The 18,986-nt window shown below is 45.7% G+C and overlaps 1 protein-coding gene across 3 annotated transcripts in view; it reads left to right on the top strand.

The window, feature by feature from the left end:
• Window positions 1-18,986, top strand: part of LOC146839398 (equilibrative nucleobase transporter 1-like) — a 470,932-nt gene that overhangs the window by 242,168 nt on the left and 209,778 nt on the right. For all 3 annotated transcript variants that reach the window (XM_085651434.1, XM_085651432.1, XM_085651433.1), the window contains exon 5: window positions 15,695-15,771. In XM_085651434.1, coding sequence (XP_085507560.1) covers window positions 15,695-15,771 — 77 coding nt within the window. The remainder of the gene's footprint in view (window positions 1-15,694; window positions 15,772-18,986) is intronic.

The raw sequence follows: 18,986 nt of genomic DNA, 5'->3' as shown, positions 1-18,986 counted from the left end.
TTTCCAGGGTAATCCCACCGATTACGAAGGGCTTTTTCCATTAACTACCCCGGAATTCAAGGCCCAGTCTAAACCCCTACACCAAGCCTATTGCGGCCTCGGTGAGCTCTGCGTGCTGCAATTTTTAAGCATTGGTTTCCTGGTAATGAATGGCAGATCTACGAAGGATACTCCCCCTAACTGGTCCTGGTCAAATGGCCGCAAATGCTCCTACTTAGATTACACCATCTGCAATTCAGCGCTGTTCCATCATTTGACCAACTATAGTATTCTCCCTCGTTCAGGAAGTGATCACCGTCCCCAAGTCGTTATCCTTAACATTCAGCCAGACTTTCATAAATCTGCCTCAATGACATGCCCAGGCATCCACACAGAAAACCTAAAACGGCTAAAATGGAACGATGATATCAGCCCTAACATCATGGAAGCCTGTTCGGTATTTATTTCAGGAAGTATCGCCGCAGCGGTCTTTTCCATGGGTGCGTGGTCATCTTTCTGCTCCCAACTAACAAGCTGCTTTCCCTCCAGCCAACACGCGCATAAGGCTTTTGTTAGCCACCAGTTCCAAATTTCCAGTTATACTAGGGCACTGAAAAAATCTAGAGACAAAGCTCTGCGCTCTCTCAAGTCATCCCCAGGAAATACTGAGCTTGCGAATGAGTATAAAACAATCCAAAAACTATTTAGGGTCGCAATACAATCTGACAAACGTTGCCATCTAGCCCAATTCTGGTGCAAACTTCTATGGGAGAGTAAAAGCTGCAACCCCAAAAGATTCTGGGCCCTAATCAACCGCCAAAGCGGTAGCTCCTCCGGATCCGGATCAGCAAATATCGCAGAAGCGACCTGGTCTGCCTATTTGACTGACCACTTTAAGGCCTCTGATGTCTCTGTGTCTACAATCTTACCCGGTTCTAAACAACTGTCACTCCATCCACAACTGAACAGTAGCAGCTCGATGGTCCGTTTTGATCCACGAGGTGAAGATCTGCGAGTCACTCAAGAAACGGTCACCAAAGTCCTTGCAAAAGCAAGATCCGACGGCGCTCCCGGTCCAAACGGCCTACCACAGTCCCTGTTCAAAACAAATATTGATTTATGGTCGCGATATTTATCCAATCTCTTCAATTGTGCACTGACCAGTTCAACCATCCCGGATTCCTGGCGAGGGGCAATAATTCACCCGATTTACAAGTCTGGCTCTCATGCATCCCCAAACAATTATAGACTAATAGCTTTGTTAGACATCGAAGCCAAGCTCTTTGCAGGAACATTATTGGGGGAACTGAGACATTGGGTAGAGCAGAACAATCTGATTCCATTGAACCAAACTGGCTTCACTGCCTCCTCGGGCACCATGACCAACTTACTATCACTGTCTATCATTGTCAACAAAGCATTAGTCACATCTAGCATGGTTTTTTGCTGTTTTATAGATTTTAAAGCTGCATTTGATCGGGTACCAAGGGCCGCACTATGGGAGAAGCTAAAAAAATGGGGGATCCCAGATAAGCTCCTGGACGCGATCATCCAACTTCATTCGGGCACGTGGGTACAAGTGAAGTTGGGGACCGGCACACATCTCTCTCGGAAAATTATGACAACTAGAGGAGTCAAACAGGGATGTGTGCTGGCCCCCCTCCTTTTTAATCTGTTCATAGCTGATCTGTCATCCTCCCTTGAGGAAACAAACAGTCATCCGCCCAAGATGGGAGGTGTCCCGATAAGCAATCTCTTATATGCCGATGACTTGGTCCTCTTTAGTTTGACACGGGTAGGGCTGCAGAGGCTATTAAACAGACTGGAAGCCTATACAACCATGAATGGGTTGGAGGTCAACTTAAAGAAAACCCAAGTCGTCACTTTTGGTAGAAAGCTATACCGTGGGGGTGGTTGGCAGTTTAACAACTCTAGCCTTAGAATAGGAAATACCTACAAATATCTTGGGGTCACTTTTGACTCTAGGGGTAACTTTAACCAACAGCGTAAGGTTATCTCAGTAAAAGCCATGAACCTACAGGTAAGCTTCTGCAAGCTCTCAAGAAATGTGTCTGGCCCAAGCCTGTCCCCATTATTGGAAGTCATGAGAGCAAAAATTGGGCCCACTTTGACCTACGGTGCTGAGATTTTTAGGGGGAAATTAAACTCCTCTTTTAACCATCACGTGACGAAACTTTACAAAAAAATCCTCCACCTGCCCAAATCAGCTTCTGCTGCTCAGATCAGACTAGAATTCGGTTTGTTAAATTATGAAATTTCAGTCACTGGTCTGTATCTAAACCTGTGCCACAAACTGAGACAGGCAAAGCCAGGATCATTGGAGTCCCTAATTTGGTTGGATATTTCCCAGACAAATCCTCGCGGCTTATACAGCCACCTTTTTAGGGATTCGATCCGTGAAATGTCTGCCGGTGCGTTATGGGACCTCAATCCTAGTAAAGCAGCATTCAAAACTAGTATTAAGAACTGCATTCGAATGAGGTCCTTGATCATCGATAAAGCCCAATTTGCCAAACGCAGACACGCCTGGGCAACAATGTCTTCATATGGTCGGTTAGCCCCCGCATCTTATTTATCCTGCACTTACTCCTTGCACCTAAAAATCAGTTTTATGGCCGCCAGACTGGGTGAATGGCAATTTCTAAAAGATCTTCCCGTCTGGCGTCGTCTGTCAGAGGACGTAATCTGCAGGGGGTGTGGCATGTCTCCCGAAACCATGGAGCATATAGTCTGCCTCTGTCCATCTTTCTTGTCACAACGCAGACGTAAACTGAAAACTGAGTGGAACAGGCTGGGAATCCGATCCTGCAGACAAGCAATCATTGCAGCATTATTGCCAGAAAACACAGTTCTAAACATCGCTTTTACAATTTTGTTACAAAATGCTTACCGCTCTTTTAAGTAGTTATGGGCTGGTTCGTTTTTATGCTTGTTTAAGAGCTATTCCATTTTTATCCTGTGATTTCTTAACTGCTGCTTACATTTTTTTATTGAATTGTTGACTTGCACAATTGGCTGTCATTTTACGGTCCATGGTTTGCACTTATGGTCCTTGTCAAAGACCTGAATCTAAATGCATTTTAAATGTTAAACTGGTCATTGTACTTCGCACACTAAGTCCTTTTCCATTGATAGATTGGAGAAGTTTTTTATTGTACTATGAAGTTTCCATTAACTACTGTTTTTATGTTAAGGGTTTGTTTTAAATGTTTTGCTGCGTAATTTTGAGGTGACCTTTTAAAGATATTTTTATATCTAAATAAAGTATACCTACCACTTGTCTAGGTTTCGTCGTTATTGTAATAACTTCAATACAGTCATGGGCTAGTGGGTCTGTTCCGATTACAGGTAAAAGTGTGGCAGGATTCAATGTGTTACAACGTCTGATTTCTATATGTGGCTGAAACAATGTTAGTTCGTACCCAGTGAGTCGCGCAATAGTCAAGTGTTGTGTTTGCGTTCTATTTACAAGAACCTCTACTGCATGTGGTACTTGAACTGTCAATGGATGTCCTAACACTATGGCGTCGCTCTGTCTTATTGCTAAAGCTGTCGCTGCTACTGATTTCAGGCATGCAGGCAAAGCCTGAGCTACGGGATCTAATGTACTAGAAAAATAAGCACATGGTTTGTGTGCTCCTGCTTGTTCCTGTGTGAGTACTGACAAGGCAGTACCTTCGCGTTCTGTAACAAAGAGTGTAAACTGTTTTTTGTAACATGGCGTTGCTAAAACAGGTGCTTGACATAAAGCTTTCTTTAGGCTTTCAAAAGCTTGTGTATGTTCCTGAGTCCAAGGGAGAACAGTCGATGTGGCTGCCTCCTGTGTTGTCAACTGAATGAGTGGTTTTGCTAGAAATGCATACTGAGGGATCCACTGCCTACAATATGAAGTGAGGCCTATGAAAGCCCGTACCTCCTTTTGTGTCTTGGGTATTGGCATGTTAGCTATTAACTGAATGCGGTCGGGTGTAAGCTGCCTTCCCTCCTTGGACAGCGAGTGTCCAAGATAAACAACTCGCTGGACACAGAATTGCAGCTTAGAAGGGGACACCTTGTGCCCCTTTTCGGCTAGAAATTGTAAAACTGTCAGTGATGCTTTCTCACATTCGGGTTCGCTTCTCGCGGTGATCAGCAGATCATCGACATATTGAAGCAGAGCAGTGTTAACTGGCATGTGGATACTGTCGAGTTCTCGTTTCAGTGCTTGGCTATAGATGCTGGGGCTTTCTGTAAATCCTTGAGGTGCGCGTGAGAATTTAAAGCTACGTCCATTTAAACTAAATCCGAACAAATATTGGCTTTCCGGATCTATTGGGACGCTGAAAAAGGCATTCTTGAGATCAATTACAGTAAAGAATGTTGCTTCGGAATCAATAGCTGTCAGTAATGACGAGATATCTGGGACCACAGGAAATTGTGGCACAATGCATTTGTTTAATTCGCGCAGATCAATAACCAATCGATATACTGGCGGGGCCTTTGGATCTGTTCGTTTAAGAATTGGAATTATCGGTGAATTACATACATTGGAGTCTGTTTCCACAACTACTCCTTGGGCAATGAGCTCGTCAATGATTTGTAGTAAAGCCACTACAGCATCTGGTGGTAACTTGTATTGTCGCATTCGTGGTAGTACCACTCCTGCTTTCAGTGTGACTCGATATGGTGTAATATTCATGCAACCAACATCAGTAGGGCCTTGTGCCCATAGATGTGCAGGTAAAGTCTGCAGTCGGGGATCCATGTCTCTAGACACATAGTGACCTTTAAAATCACGTAAAAACAATCTTACTCCTTCCGGAGAACAACATATTATAGCTCCTAGAGCTTTCAGTGTTTTTATTCCTAACAAGTTTTCTGGACATGATTTAGTAAGCAATAAATCTGTAGTTCGGGTCAAAGGTCCTATCGTAAGTGGAAGAGGCTGTGACACTTCATTAACAATAGGTTTTCCTGAAAAACCAAGGGAAATGTTCTGTGAGCCTGAGAGGGGTGCCCCTGGAACTTCACTACGTTTTATGGTTGTTCGACTTGCCCCTGTATCGAGTAAAAATTTTCTGTCTTGGCCTAATAATTCACTATGTACATAAGGTCCTTCTTGATCTACAGGGATCTCGATAAGGGGTAAGTCAACTTCCCTCTCTAGGCTGGTTCATGCGTATCGTTGGTAATCAGGATAGTCGTACTGTGCGGTCTGGTACAGTTGTCGTGTCGTGGTTTGTGTGGCAGCAACGGGCAGCGCTGGTGCAGCTGGCACAAACTGTATAGACTGTGGTGGAGCTGGCATGGACTGTGCATGCTGCGGGGCTCCTTGTTCATTCTGATCCTGTCTAGGTGGCCGTGGTCTTTCTTTTGTATTACCTATGGCGATATTATGTTTCAAAACTGGACAATCGTGTACGTAATGACCTGGCTTTTTACAATAGTTGCATGTCCCTTTTACAGGTCCTGTTGAATCACTGGAATGTGTCGTACCCTTTTTATGTCCTTCAGCTGGAACTGTCTGGGAAACTAGCATTTTCATTTTCGTGTCTTTCATGCGTCTGTGTTCATGTTCTTGTTCCTCTCTAATTCTATTGTGATGGTACTGTAACATTTGTAACATTTGTGATGGAGTGTTACCTTGCCAGGTACTCTCGAATTTTAATACTCTATTCTTTACTTGGGGCAGGGCATTTTCTACTAATTTTGTTACAAACAGATGCGGGTATGATTCGCTACTTGCTTTTATGCCACTATTTATACCAAAACATTTTTCAAATCGGGCATAGTAATCACTAGTGTCTTCATCTTGCTTCTGCTTACAGGCTGAAATTGTACCCCAATCTTCCTTTTTCGTAGTTAATAAACGTGGCAGTACCTGTACTAATAAACCTGGTAGCGCTTTAGTTTTATCCCCAAGTCCTGCTCCTGCAGTTCGGGCCTTTTCTTCCGCTTCTAATACTGACCATTCTATCTTTTGGTCTCCTACCTCCCACTCTTTTTCCCTGAGTTTCTCATAAATGCCAGCAGGCATCAATACCTTTAATATTGTCATAATGTCGGGATAGGTATACTCTCCCATGAGTAACATGTCTTTAATTTCTCGGTGAAAACCCGCTGGATCTTTGTCATGACTGGGTACCACTTTCTTCATTTCTAGCAATTCTATTTTCGATATGGGCGTGTATACAAATACGCGTTTAAACTCATTGTCCTCGCCTTTTATTGGGTGCACTTCTCGTAAGGGATTCTGTCTATCCATGTAATACGTGGTTCTTTCCTTGATGGGCAATGAGACATGTTCTGAACATACAAAAAGAATATACTGCTTTCTTGATTCTAGAATTTCTTTAATTAATTTAGTACCTGAACCTCTCCATCTATTCATGAGCAATTCAGTCAATATGTCAGGTAAGGGACCAGGGTCCGAATGCTGACTCTGATATAGTATAAGGAGTTGTTGAATCATATAAATCCCAGCTAAACGCTGTTCATCTGGGGTGAGATTCAAAAATGTGCGTGCTACTGTATCATCACTATATTTTCCGGGACTGTCCACCCAATGGACAGCTGACCTAGCTAAATCTTGTTCATCCATAGAATCGAGAAAATGATAACCCCTTCGTTCTCGGAGTAATTTGTCGGCGGCTTGGAACGAATGCTCGTTAGACCTTATATTAATTATAGGTATTTGGAAATTCCTGTTATTATCTGGACATATCGGACGTATCGGGTCAATAAGACATCTATTACTATTACAAGATCTTCCTCTACCTACATAGGCTATGGTGTCTGACTGTCCTGCGGGCAGTCCTGATCCTTCCTCCTCGCTTTGTTCGAACTGGTCTACCGCTAATCTTTCTTCGTGTAGGCGTTCTATTTCTTTACGGATCTTTCGGCACATGGCTATTATACAATTTTGCTTATCATGTCTACCTTCTGATATATTCTGGCTCCATCTGGTAAGAATTTGCATTGCTTCCGGGTCTACCCCCGGTCGGTCTTGATTTCTGATCACACAATTTATGAGGAAACGTAACAGTTCCCCCTGTATCTCCACTTTCTGGTATTCCATAGCTCTGTTAATACTTTCAGAATCTCGCCCTGTTTGAACAAAATGATATATATTATCTAGATGCGCAGTCATTCCTGGTAACTTCCCTAAATACACTGCGGCTCGCCTGATACGCAATGATGCCATGATCATTTCGTCCTCTTTGCCGGGCACAGGGTCATATCTACAATCTACAAGAAGTTCCTTAAGCGTACGGGCATTTATGAGTTTGGGGGTACGTGAATGTGCTGACTCTTGAAAGGTAAGTTTATTTATTCTGGGTGGCGTAGAAAAAATGTTGGTAGCACCTCCCGTAGCCCCATCTGGGGTGTCGGGTGTGAAAGGATTCGTTGAACGCGACACAGCAACTATAGGTGTGGACACAGCTATAGAAGTAGCTGTAGGAACAGATGTGCTTGCCGGAATTTGTTGCTGTAGAGATACCGGTACTGGGTCTTGGCGTTGAACCTCCCTGGTAGGCGGTCTATGTGGGGCGGAATTAGCATACTCGGGAGCTGCGTCATCTAAATATGAGGAAAGAAAAACATCTTCTGCGGTTCTAGGATGCCCCTTAGGATGTACCTTTATTGGGAATAATGGGGGTGGCAAGTCTTTCGGTATTTCTGGAGTAGCCTTAGGTAATCCTTCGGCCAGAAGGGGATACATACCATTCATAAGGGCATTTCTTTGTCTGTCTACTTGTTCTGATTTCACTCGGATACCTTCTTCAATTAATAAATTTTCTCGAACTTTATTTGAACTCTCTTTATTCTTTTCTTCCTGTCGGAGTGCTTTTTCTGTACGTCTATGAGATTCTTTACGCCATAACTCAACGGCGTCTTTCTGTGACTGTCTGACTTTCCTTTTCCATAACTCTTCCTCTACTTTCATGATGCACTCTGCATCCCAGGTTCCCGCTGTGGGCCACCTCTGACTTTCTGGTAATTCCTTGGTGTAGTCTACCCATAAATCAAGAAATAATATAGCGTCTAAGCCATGTTTATGATACATGAAGTACCCTGGAGTGTCCCTAGGAGGAATAGGAACGGCTTCTTCGAGTACCCCTTTTCTTGTAGTGATCTGTCTTAGTTTCGAAAAGAGCGGCATATTGAGAACTGATCTGATACTTGATTTTGAACAAACTTAATACAGTAAACACGATAATGAACAGTCATTCACACCACAATATGCAGAACGTACTTAAAACATTTAACATTTAACATTTACCTGAACAATCAATAATGATGACGGTCTAAGGAAAACTTAATCACTAAAACATAATACTCGACTTTAACTGATTTATTCTGAATTTATATACTTGATATACTAGATATACTGCTAAACAGTACAGATACACTGCTGAAACAGTGCAGACCGGATTTGTGTACCCAAACCCGTCTTGACCGGCACAACCTATGTGCACGTCAGAATGCCTCCCCAGTAATGGTACTCACCGGGTAGCTTCGGAAACGGAAGGCCTCGGAAACTGAACTGAACTTGAACCGGACTGGACTCGACTCGACTCGTCGGAAACTGGACTCGACTTCGGACTTCGGGAACTGGTGGGCCTCTGTATACCTCGGATCTTGCTCTCTCAGCTAGGCTCTGGTCGGGATACTTCGCACTTCTCACCGCCTCGTCTGGGTGTTGATCGCAGCCTCAGTCGCCCCCGCTTGACCGGAGGGAGATACAGGAAATCCTGCTGGTACGCGTTATTGTCCGTCCAGCTGTGGCAGGAGACCGGGCCTGCAACTCACCGCCGGCGCGTGAGATGAGAAAGTGTCCCTGTTCGGGCGCCATTCATGTGGTAAATAATTTAATTACCGGGACTTAATTTGATACAGAAACATAATAAAATAGCTCAGTAAATAAGAGGCAGAATCCGTGGTATTAGAGGTTCGGAACGGGCTTTATTCCAATGGTCGATTATAATCGGTTGCTCCAAGTTCCATCACCACGGAGGTTCAGGAAGTGAAGTACATACATTATTGACAAGAAATGACTTTTATAGAACATACATTACAATGAAGCGAATGCGGTAGGCGTAACAATTGATAAGGAAAATGACGATTCACATGCGTAACCGAAAATGGGCGTAATAAGGAGTAAAAAGGAACATAATTGGTTATGATGTCATATATAGGTGGATCTATAAGATTATACTTGGCATAGATGCGCGCGCAGCAGCATGACGTGTGATTGACGTGCAACTAGGGGGTGAAGGGGACTTGACATTTAGCTCTACATGTGGAGACAAGAAGTCTGGGGGGTCAAGTCAACCTAATCCCAAATCATATCTAACATCCTATGTTTAAAGAACTATGTTATCCACAAAAGAAGGACTCTCGGACAGAATCTATTCTATACTGACTGTGCGTGCGTGTACAAGCGTCCAAGTGTCTATATGAGATGCAAGGGGCAGAAACCTCCCATGGTGACAGGGCTATGAATTACTTGCATGAGGACAGAGAGGCCGGGCCCTTTGCTTGGTAGCTGAAGGAAATGTTTACCTAAACTACTAGACAGGAATGCATCGGCTGAGGAGCGAAGCAGATAACTCGAAGGTGAAATACAGTTTTTGGCAGGCAGGCAAACCGGCCGAGGCAGGCACCGTTAGCCACACAGGGAGTAGGACAAAGTTCATGGATACAGATGCGAGCTCAAACTGAAGCTGTCAGAGGCAGAGAGCAGAGAAAAGCTTGATGGCAGAATCGGGCCTACTCGCCTGAACTGCAAAATGGAGTAACTGAGCCATATAAAGCCGGTGGCCTTTCATACTTAGGAATGGAATATCCAGCCTATACATGGCGGATCTGACAGAGGACAGGTTGACGGTGGACGCACATGTATTTGCGTCTTCATAACTGGAACTGGAGGGAACATACATGTACTTGTGATTCATACATGGAACCGTTGGGGTCCAAGATAGGGGACATAACTGATCAGAAAAATCCATATTTCCACACGGTCTCAGTGCTGTGGTTGGCACAGAGTCCTGATTGTGAGGCATCCAGTAGGAGGTTCTGTTCCAGGAATTCGGTGAGCTGCTGGTTGATGGCTTTCTTTTTTTTTTTTTTTTTTTTTTTTTTTTTGAAACCGTTTATTGCAGTTTATAGAAGTTACAGGTATGGGCCTACAACCACACGGCCGGCCGCTAGAGCATCAAAAACATATTACATGCATACAGCAAAAAGTCTCACAGCGGTGCAAAGTAGGAAAACAGGAGTAATCAATGGTGCAGGCCTCACGACTCCAGGCCCACAGTACGGTTCCTTTTTCTTAAAACAAAACAACATAAACAAACCACAACCGCAAGGCAACCCTCGATCCAAAGTGACAACACGTGCTCCACAAGTGGGGGATCCAAAGTTGATGGCTTTCTTAATTACTTTGGCCGAGTAGGGGAACAGGGAGATGGGACGATAATTTTTGAGATCACCGGGGAACCTCAGGTACTTGTTCTCTGTAATCAGTAGGCATCAGAGCTACATGTGTTATGTAATCAGTAGACGCCCGGACTTGCACTCTGCAATCAGCAGGCACCTGAGCTACTTGTGCTCTGTAATGGATAGCGTAGGTAAGTAGGATCTTTCTCTTATGGTTTCCCCCACTTTTTGCCAGGTGTCAGTATGTTTTGACTGTAGTTTGCTGGGATCCTGCTAATCAGGACCCCAGCATATGTTATCTCTCTCCCAAAATGGTTTGGTAAGTGCTTTGGTACATCCACAATTGGCTACTGGTGTACCCCAATAAGTCCGTAGGAAATAGTACTAAGGTATCCAGGGCAGAGGTACACCCGGGGTCTCTAATGAGCTGCAGTATGTGTTTTGCTTCACATGGGAGGCCACTTAAACTCTGACAACAGGCCTGCCATTGCAGCCTGTGTGAGATGGTATTTGCACCTCTCACAACAGATATAACGTTGCTTATATCTAAGAGCACTGCACTTAAAACCTATAAGTCACCCCTGTGGTAGGCCGTTCAGTCCTGAGAGCAGGATACGTGGTTATAAGCATGAGCAAGAAACCCTACCAAATCCTAGAGTCAGTTCTCCAGGCTTTTTAAGTGTGGTCAGCCATTTTAAGACATGTGGACATCAGTCATAACTATACTATATAATGGCTGCCCCGAACCCGGTTATATTTGGTATCCTATATATATGGAATCATACCCCAACACCAATTCTGGCGTTGGAGGTATGTTCCCATGTACTGGGGAACTCATTAGAGGACCCCCTGTACTCCAGGCAACAGCTTTTCAGGGTCTGCAAGCAAGCCATTGGTGCTGCCGACAACAGGCACTGTTCTGCCCTCCTCCTGCTGCTGAGCTGAGCTCGAGGGGAGGAAGGTAGAACAATAGGTTTCCCGTCACAGGGAGGTGCAGCCACCTCCCAGATAGGACTTAGTGAATTGGGCTGAGGTGGGGGACCTTTCCAGCGTCATCAGACTGCATTGAAGGGCACATTTGGTGCCATCCTTTCATACACCGGTTTGAGAGAGTTCAGGAAACCTTGATTCCTGCTCTGGCACGAACCTGGAGAAAGGACAGGAGAGTATCCTCCCTTCTGTCCAGCCCCTCCTCTGGGAGGGATCCCCGAGTTGTTCCAACCCTTTACTTGGGTATTTTAGGGCTCCCTGTGGGTGGATCCTCAGATTCGTCATGGAACAAGACTCACCTCTGAAACTCTTCGTCTGTCTGGACACTTGGCCTTCTCTGGACTTTGCCTGGAATCGAGACTGCATCAAGGCAGACTCCTGCTGGTCCTGGTCTCGTTGTGCTGCAAGTATTCTGCCTTATCTGTGTCAGTGGTTCGCTCAGGTTCTCCAGAAGACCTGTGGGCATCAAGTACATCCAAAGTAATCCCCCTTGGAGTGAAGGAGTCCCTCCCCTGCTTCTGCATGCACTGCATTGAAGCTGACCGGTCTGCTGCTCCTGTCATCTCATGGACTTCCTGAGGCTCAGCAACTCAGGTGGTTCTGTGGCACTACAGAGGCCTGGCCTGTCTTTGGTGCCCTCGTCGGAGCCGCTGGGACCAAACTCCTGTGCACTTCATTGACCTGCCGCTGCCAAGGCATGTTGGCTCTTCACTTCAGAGGTCTTTGGGCTTCAAAAAGCGCCTGCCTCAAGCACCTCATCCCTCAATCAACACTGTCCTTCCTGTATCTCCTGCATCGTGGGCTGCTCTCTTTGGTGAGCTGTTTGAGGTCCTCTTGCAACTCCAGTGCCTCAGGCTTGTGGGTCCTCTTGAGGGTCTTCCTTTGCTTCAGTGAGCTTCCCGGTTTGCTCGGGCCTGCTCTGACTCGCCTGCACTTGGTGAGTCACTTGGACCTTGCTGGTCCCAACGATTGCATCTTGTCGTGTTCCACGCCAATTGCTGCTACCAAGGCTTGTTGGTGCTCCCGACAGACACCGGCCCCTGGACACTGACATACGAAGTGAGACAGCTTGTGTTTGGCTCCTGGTATTTCAAAGCATTACCTGGTCCCCACAGCTGCAGCAACAAGGTTCTTATGAACCTCCCGACAAAGGTGGGCATTGTGCTTCCATGCCTCCAGGTCACCCTCCGAGTAGCATAGACTCTGTCCCCTCTACTTGCAGGTTCACCTCTTCAAGAACCCACCCTTGGATTCCACCAGACTTCTTCACAAGCTTCTTCAGAGGTATTTCTATTCAAGTCTTCCTTTGCCGTCTATGGGTGGTTCTGACATCACTTCACCCCTCTGCACCCAGCTTCCCTGGTGTAGGTATCCTGGTTCCTGGGGCATTCACAGGTGGAGTGCCTCTCCAACCTTCCGTCCTCCAAAGGCTTACTTCAGGGTCCTTTGGGAAGGGTCCTTTTTCGTTAAAACTGCAAAGCTACTTCTCTATTGACTTCTATTGGATTCGGGGCTGTGTTCCCACTCTGCACACTTCCTCCTTGGGGTTCCTGGGTACTTGCTTTGGGTGGTTCCTGGTTCTTCAAGCTCTTCTCAGTCCTTTGGTCCAAGTTCTGTTCTCTTTTGCAGTTCACATTCCATTTATTTTGTATATGGTCTGGTCTTCCCCTGGAGACCAGTGTGTATGTGTGCTACTTACCTGATTTCTTTGAAGTATTCCTATGTGTATTGTTGATATCTCCGACTAGGAGATATACGAAGTGATATTGATTGTGTTGTTTAATAAATAGACTTACTTTTCAAACACACTGTATGGTTCTTTTTCATCTAATCTACGCTTTTGATTAAATGTAGTAAAACAAGCTGCTTTACACTCAAAATAAGCCTGAAGGCTGCTCTCCTAAGTTACCACTTTGAGAGTCTAAGGTTATCAAAGACCACTAAAATCACCATAAGGGTTGCATGGATTAGTGCAAGGTGCATCGCTTCTTTAAGCGTGCACCATATACTAAGTCAGCCTCCTACAGATCAAATGATAAATATTCACTGAGCCCCGACTTCCACACATCATTTGTGAGTAATATAGCTTTATTAGTAACGCTGTATGTGCAACTTTGGTGGCCATTTTAATGGAAACTGTGCTGCCTGTAAATGCCAATGCTCTCCCAGATGATTCTTTCGTTACATTAAAAAGTTGCCGCATCATGTCTATAAGCCTAGGTGGGCCGTGAACGTTTATCATTCTAAAAAGTGGTTGTGTTTCTAAAACGTTTTGGAAGCACAAGTCTAGCGATGTTATTAATCGAACTCCACTAACTCTGGGGACTTTGACCACAGGTTTTATCACCAAAGACCGAACGTGAGTACATTGTATTCAAACCTTTTGCCTGCCCACTTGGACGGTAGGAATCGTCTGTGTAGCGCAAAAATGGAACTGTCAGATTGGCGTCATTGAGGGCCAGCCTGACCAGCCAGTCTCCCTTGTGTAACAGATCTCAAAGAAGATGCATGCCTTCCATCGTGAAATGCCTGTACACAATCTAGGCATTGAACTCTTCTAAATGTTATACCCTCCTGGTTCCACCCCTTTTCTTCTGCGCTAGAAATGAACTGTGGTGCAATTCTCTGGGATGCAGAACTGTTCTGCATATGGCATCTTTGTTCAGGAGGCCGTGAATCTCCCCCATTATCCAATTCTGATCTAGTAGGGAAAAACACTTTTGCATTGGAGTGCCATAAAACTTTAACTTGAAGCCCTTAATTGTGCCGAACACCCACGTGTCCTGTGACAACCTCTGCCACTTGTGAACAAAATATTGCACTCTGCCGTCCAACAGCACCCCTGAAGAAGAGATGTTGTTTACCTGACAAATTGGACCCTGCAATTCCTGAAGGTGTTCCTTTGTCGCTGCCTCTTGACTGTCTAGAATGGCCACCACATTATTTGGATGGAAGGAAGTTTCCCCCTCTCCACCTGTTCCAAGTCTCACATCTCCCAAAAGAGATTTCTCTTTAGAAACCTTGACACATGAAACAGCTGACCGAATAGCCTCTGAATCGACTGACCCAAGCAAAAGGTTTGGCTGAAAAACATTTTTCAGCGACATCTGTACTTTATTCAGTGCTGTGAACATGGTACGAATCACCAAATAGAAGTTAAGGGTCTATGAGGAGCAGAACAGAGTGCTGTCTCTCTGTGGACGTACCACAGTTCACATTCCCTAGTTGGCAGATTGCACATTGTGACCAACCAATCAAGATTACAGGGTCTATAGGCATTCCATACTCTTTTGCCTTGTATGTCGGCTCCAATATCTTTGTCAGGGATTCAGACATGTCCCAGAGTTTGTTCTAGCAGCCATTCCATGACCTGTCTAAGCCTTTTTGGGGTCACTGGCAAACTTCTTCATGAATGTGGTCATTTGAGGGTCTACTTCTGGCGTGTCCTCCACCTTCTCCAACCACCATGGGAGAGTTAAGAGGGAAACAGTCTTTAGTACGTCCTCCTGATTAACAAATTATCACACCTAAGGTACTTGAGTGTATAGGAAACAAGACAAACGAGTCCTGTAACTATACCTTTACTGCCAGTCCCGGTCTGGGGGCCTCCAGCCGAAGGGGTTTCCTCTAATTGCTGGAATCCCTAATGCGAACAACATTGCACATTATTATTATTATTATTTGGGAATTTATGCTTGTTGAACGCGCCTTTGTGTTAATCGTTTATGAATTAATTTCATAGACATACCTCTGAGTAATACTGAGCACACCAAACAAACAAAGGCATGCTTAAATATATAGTAGAAAATAAATGTAACCAGACAACCTACACATCTGCACCACACACTCTGAAAAAGGTAACACTGAGTATGTTTAGTATTGTCTAGGACCGCGGTTTCCTTTCCCGATCGAAACCCAGGTCCTTTGGCCTTGTACTGGGTTGCCCCATTTGTCTTTGTATGGTGTGCGGCTAAGGCATGTCTTTACATAGTTACAATTAGGCACCACAGCTGGGCATTTTACTGTGTGCAATATACATGCTAAAGTCTTCACATGATGTGCCATAAAGTTAGACATGTCTTCACACTCCGCACGTCTTTTGGCTGGGTGTGTCATAGCTGCCATGTCATGGTTTGGAACGCCTCTGCTGGAAGTTACATATAGTGTCCTTTGAGTGGTGCATACTGAAGGTGATTGTGTCTACACTATTGTGTCTATATTCTTTACTCTCTGTGTTTAAGGCACTATCCCAGGTAACCTGTTCCTCTTTCTCCCACTCCAGCTTCCGCTTGGCTCCTGTTCCCTGCCCTCCCATTGCTGGCGATCGGAGGCCTCCTCTTCATCTTGACGAACATGCAGGTGTGTGGACATGTCCCACCACGGCTGGCATTGAACACTCAGAGGACACACATGTAAATGGCATTCAAGTGGGTGAAAAGGGGGGAGGCAGGTAGGGAGGGTGGAGGAGGGCAAGAAAGGCATGGAGGGGGCAGAAGACACGTAAAGGGACAGAAAAGCGATGGAGAGAGAACCCGGAGAGTCCTGGAGTGGACAGGTGAGGGCATGAAAAAGAAAGGAATGAGGCACAGGACAGGAGTGACAAGAGAGATGAAGAAAGAAAGAAATAGGATGTGAGGAGACCTGAAAGGACAGAGACAATTGAGGAAACATGAGGGCACGCAAGAGATAAAAACCAAGAGGAGAGAATTGAGTGGCAGAGAGGGGAGGGAAAATCTTTCAGTGGCTCCCTTTGAGTTTCCAGAAGACACATATCCAAGTATTAATCATCAGGCTCTTGGATAATGGCAATGCCCTGTCCCTCGCTATAAATTAATTCCATGTAGCTAAAATTCAGGTAGTTTAAAACACCGCTGACCCTCATGGTCAACAACTTGCCCCCATGGATACCGCCAGCTCCCATGCTTCAAACCCTCTATTGGCTCGGCATTAAAAAGAGAGCATTGTTTAAACTCCTCTGCCTGAGCTACAAATCTCAGTCAGGCTTAGGTGCAAAATATCTTCAGGATAGATTTATTCCATACCCTCCTGATAGGAACCTAAGATCAAAAAAAATATGGCAGCCCGGCATTTTCCTGTCTCGCACCATAGCACTGAAATAAGCTCCCTCTGTTTATTCACGAATGCCCTAGTTTTTCTGGTTTAAAAGCCATCCTAAACTAATTGCCTCTTTCAGCCCCTGCCTGTCAGAGCTGTGAGATGTTCCTTCGGGGCCGAGTCATTGCGCCATATCAACATCTAGATAACATAACATAACATTAGGGGACACAACAGATAAAAAGCAAGACGAGAGAAGTGAGGGGACAGAGAACTGTGGGAACATAAGGGGGCATCACAGATGAACATCAAGAGGAGAGAAGTGGGAGAGAGAGAAATGAGGGAACCTGACAGATTAAAAATAAGAGAAGAGAAGTGAGAGGACAGAGAGAATTGAAGGAACATGAGGTTACATGACCGATGCATGGCCAATGAAGAGAAGTGGGTGAAACGGTGAGAAATGATGGGACATGAAGGGACAGGCCAGTTTAAAAGCAAGAGGAGAGAAGTGGGGGGGATAGAGAGTATTGAGGGGACAAGACAGATTAAAAACAAGAGGAGAGAAGTGAGGGGGCAGAGAGTTGAGGGGACATCACAGATGGAAATCACGAGGCGAGAAATGGGAGAGAGGGAATTGAGTGAACATAAGGGGACATGACAGGTGAAAAGCAAGAACAGAGACATAGGGGGACAGAGTATTGAGGGAATATGAGGGGATATTAAAGATGAAAAAAGCAAGTGTAGTAAATTAGGGGGGCAGAGAGAATTGAGGGAGCACAAGGGTACATAACAGATGGCAAGACAAGAGGAGAGAAGTTAGAGCACAGAGAGAATTGAGGGAACTTGAGGGGACACAACAGGTGTATGGCAAAGGGAGAAAAGTGAGGGGACAGGGAGAGTGGAGGGAACTTGAGGGGACACAACCGGTGTATGGCAAAGGGAGAAAAGTGAGGGGACAGGGAGAGTGGAGGGAACATGAGGGGACATGGCAGATTGAAACCAAGAGAAAAGAAGTGAGGGAACATGAGAGAGCATTAGTGTTGCAGAGGGGATGATGGCATGAACGAGAGATCTCCTGAAACAGGAGAGTCACCCAAGAAGGGACAAGAACATTGCAAGAGGTATGTAAATGAACAGCAGAGGGACACAAGAGATGCACAGATGAGGGAACAGGAGGGGTATGAGCGATGAGGTGCAGAGAAGAGGTGACAGGACAAGATGTACAGGAAGGGTAACAAAATAGGGCAGGAGAAATAGGAGAGAGTGTACAATAGATGTATGTTAGAAAGAGGGACGCTTCAAGGGGAGGGCACGAGGAATATGAAAGGATAGGAGGGATGTTAGGGCTTGGATGGGATGGACCAAGAAAAGGCACGGGGTTTGGAGACTTGGAGGCAAGGAGGTGCACAGAACGTGGGGTGCTGTATATGGCGAGGTGATAGGAGAAAGGTAAAGTTGGAGGAGAGTTATGGGAGGGCTGGGTGGGAGAAAGAAGGAGAGATGCAAGCTGAAGGATCGGCAGAAGATGGAATGGAGGTTAAAGGAAGCATGTAGGGAGGCAAGGGGGGTATGAGAAAGAAGCCTAGGGGATAGAGAAGGATCTCTGAACGAGTGAAAAGAGAGAGGCCAGGAGGTGGAGAGGTGTGGAGGGCTGGAGAGACAGGCCTCTATGACTAAAGAATGAGGCCTGGAGGGATGGAAAGAGAGGCCTGGAGGGACCGAGAAAGATGTCTGGTGGGATGAAGAGGGAGAGAGAGGCCAGGAGGGATGGAGATACATATAGAGGGTTGGTGAGTCAGCTGGAACTATGGAGAGAGATATGAGGGGTGGAGAAAGTGCTAGATAAAGGCCTGGAGGGATGGAGAGAAAGAAAGAGATGGGCATGAGGGAATGAAGAGCCATAGTCCTGAAGGACGGAGAGAAGGAACAAGCAAATCCTGGAAGGAACGAGTGAGGCCTGGAGTGATGGAAAGAAGGCTGAGGGGTGAAAAGAGGGATGCCTGGAAGAATGGAAGACACATGGAGGGATGGAAGGACGACTGAAGGCACATAGAGGCTCCTGGAGGAATAGAAAGACACAATTTGGGATTGAGAGAGACATGAGAAAGTGGAGCAATGGCTTGAGAGTGAGGCCTCAAGGGAAGGAAAGGCCTGAAGGGATGTAGAAGGAGAGCCCGGGGTCGAGAGACAGCCGCATGGTGGTGTGGAGAGAGAGGCCTGGAGGAGTGTAGAGACACAGAGGGGGTAAATGTGCCTGGATGGTTGGAGAGAGGACCTGGATGGATGATAAGAGAGGTGTGAATGGATGGAGTGAGGGCCTATGGGGGTGGAGAGAGAAGGTCTGGAAGGGTGGAGAGAGAGGTCTGGAAGATTGGTAGACACATGGAGTGATGGGGGAGGAATAGATAGAGACATCGAGTGTGGAGAAAGAGCTTGAGAGAGGCCTGGAGGGATGGAGAGGGGCAGAATTAAGTGACAACCAGGGGCACAAACACTGCAGAATGTGCTTCTGGGCATTT

This window comes from Triturus cristatus, chromosome 4_1, assembly GCF_964204655.1.
Source record: "Triturus cristatus chromosome 4_1, aTriCri1.1, whole genome shotgun sequence".
Lineage (NCBI taxonomy): Eukaryota > Metazoa > Chordata > Amphibia > Caudata > Salamandridae > Triturus > Triturus cristatus.
Note: the sequence above shows the minus strand (reverse complement) of the source record. Positions and strands in the feature narration are given on the sequence as shown.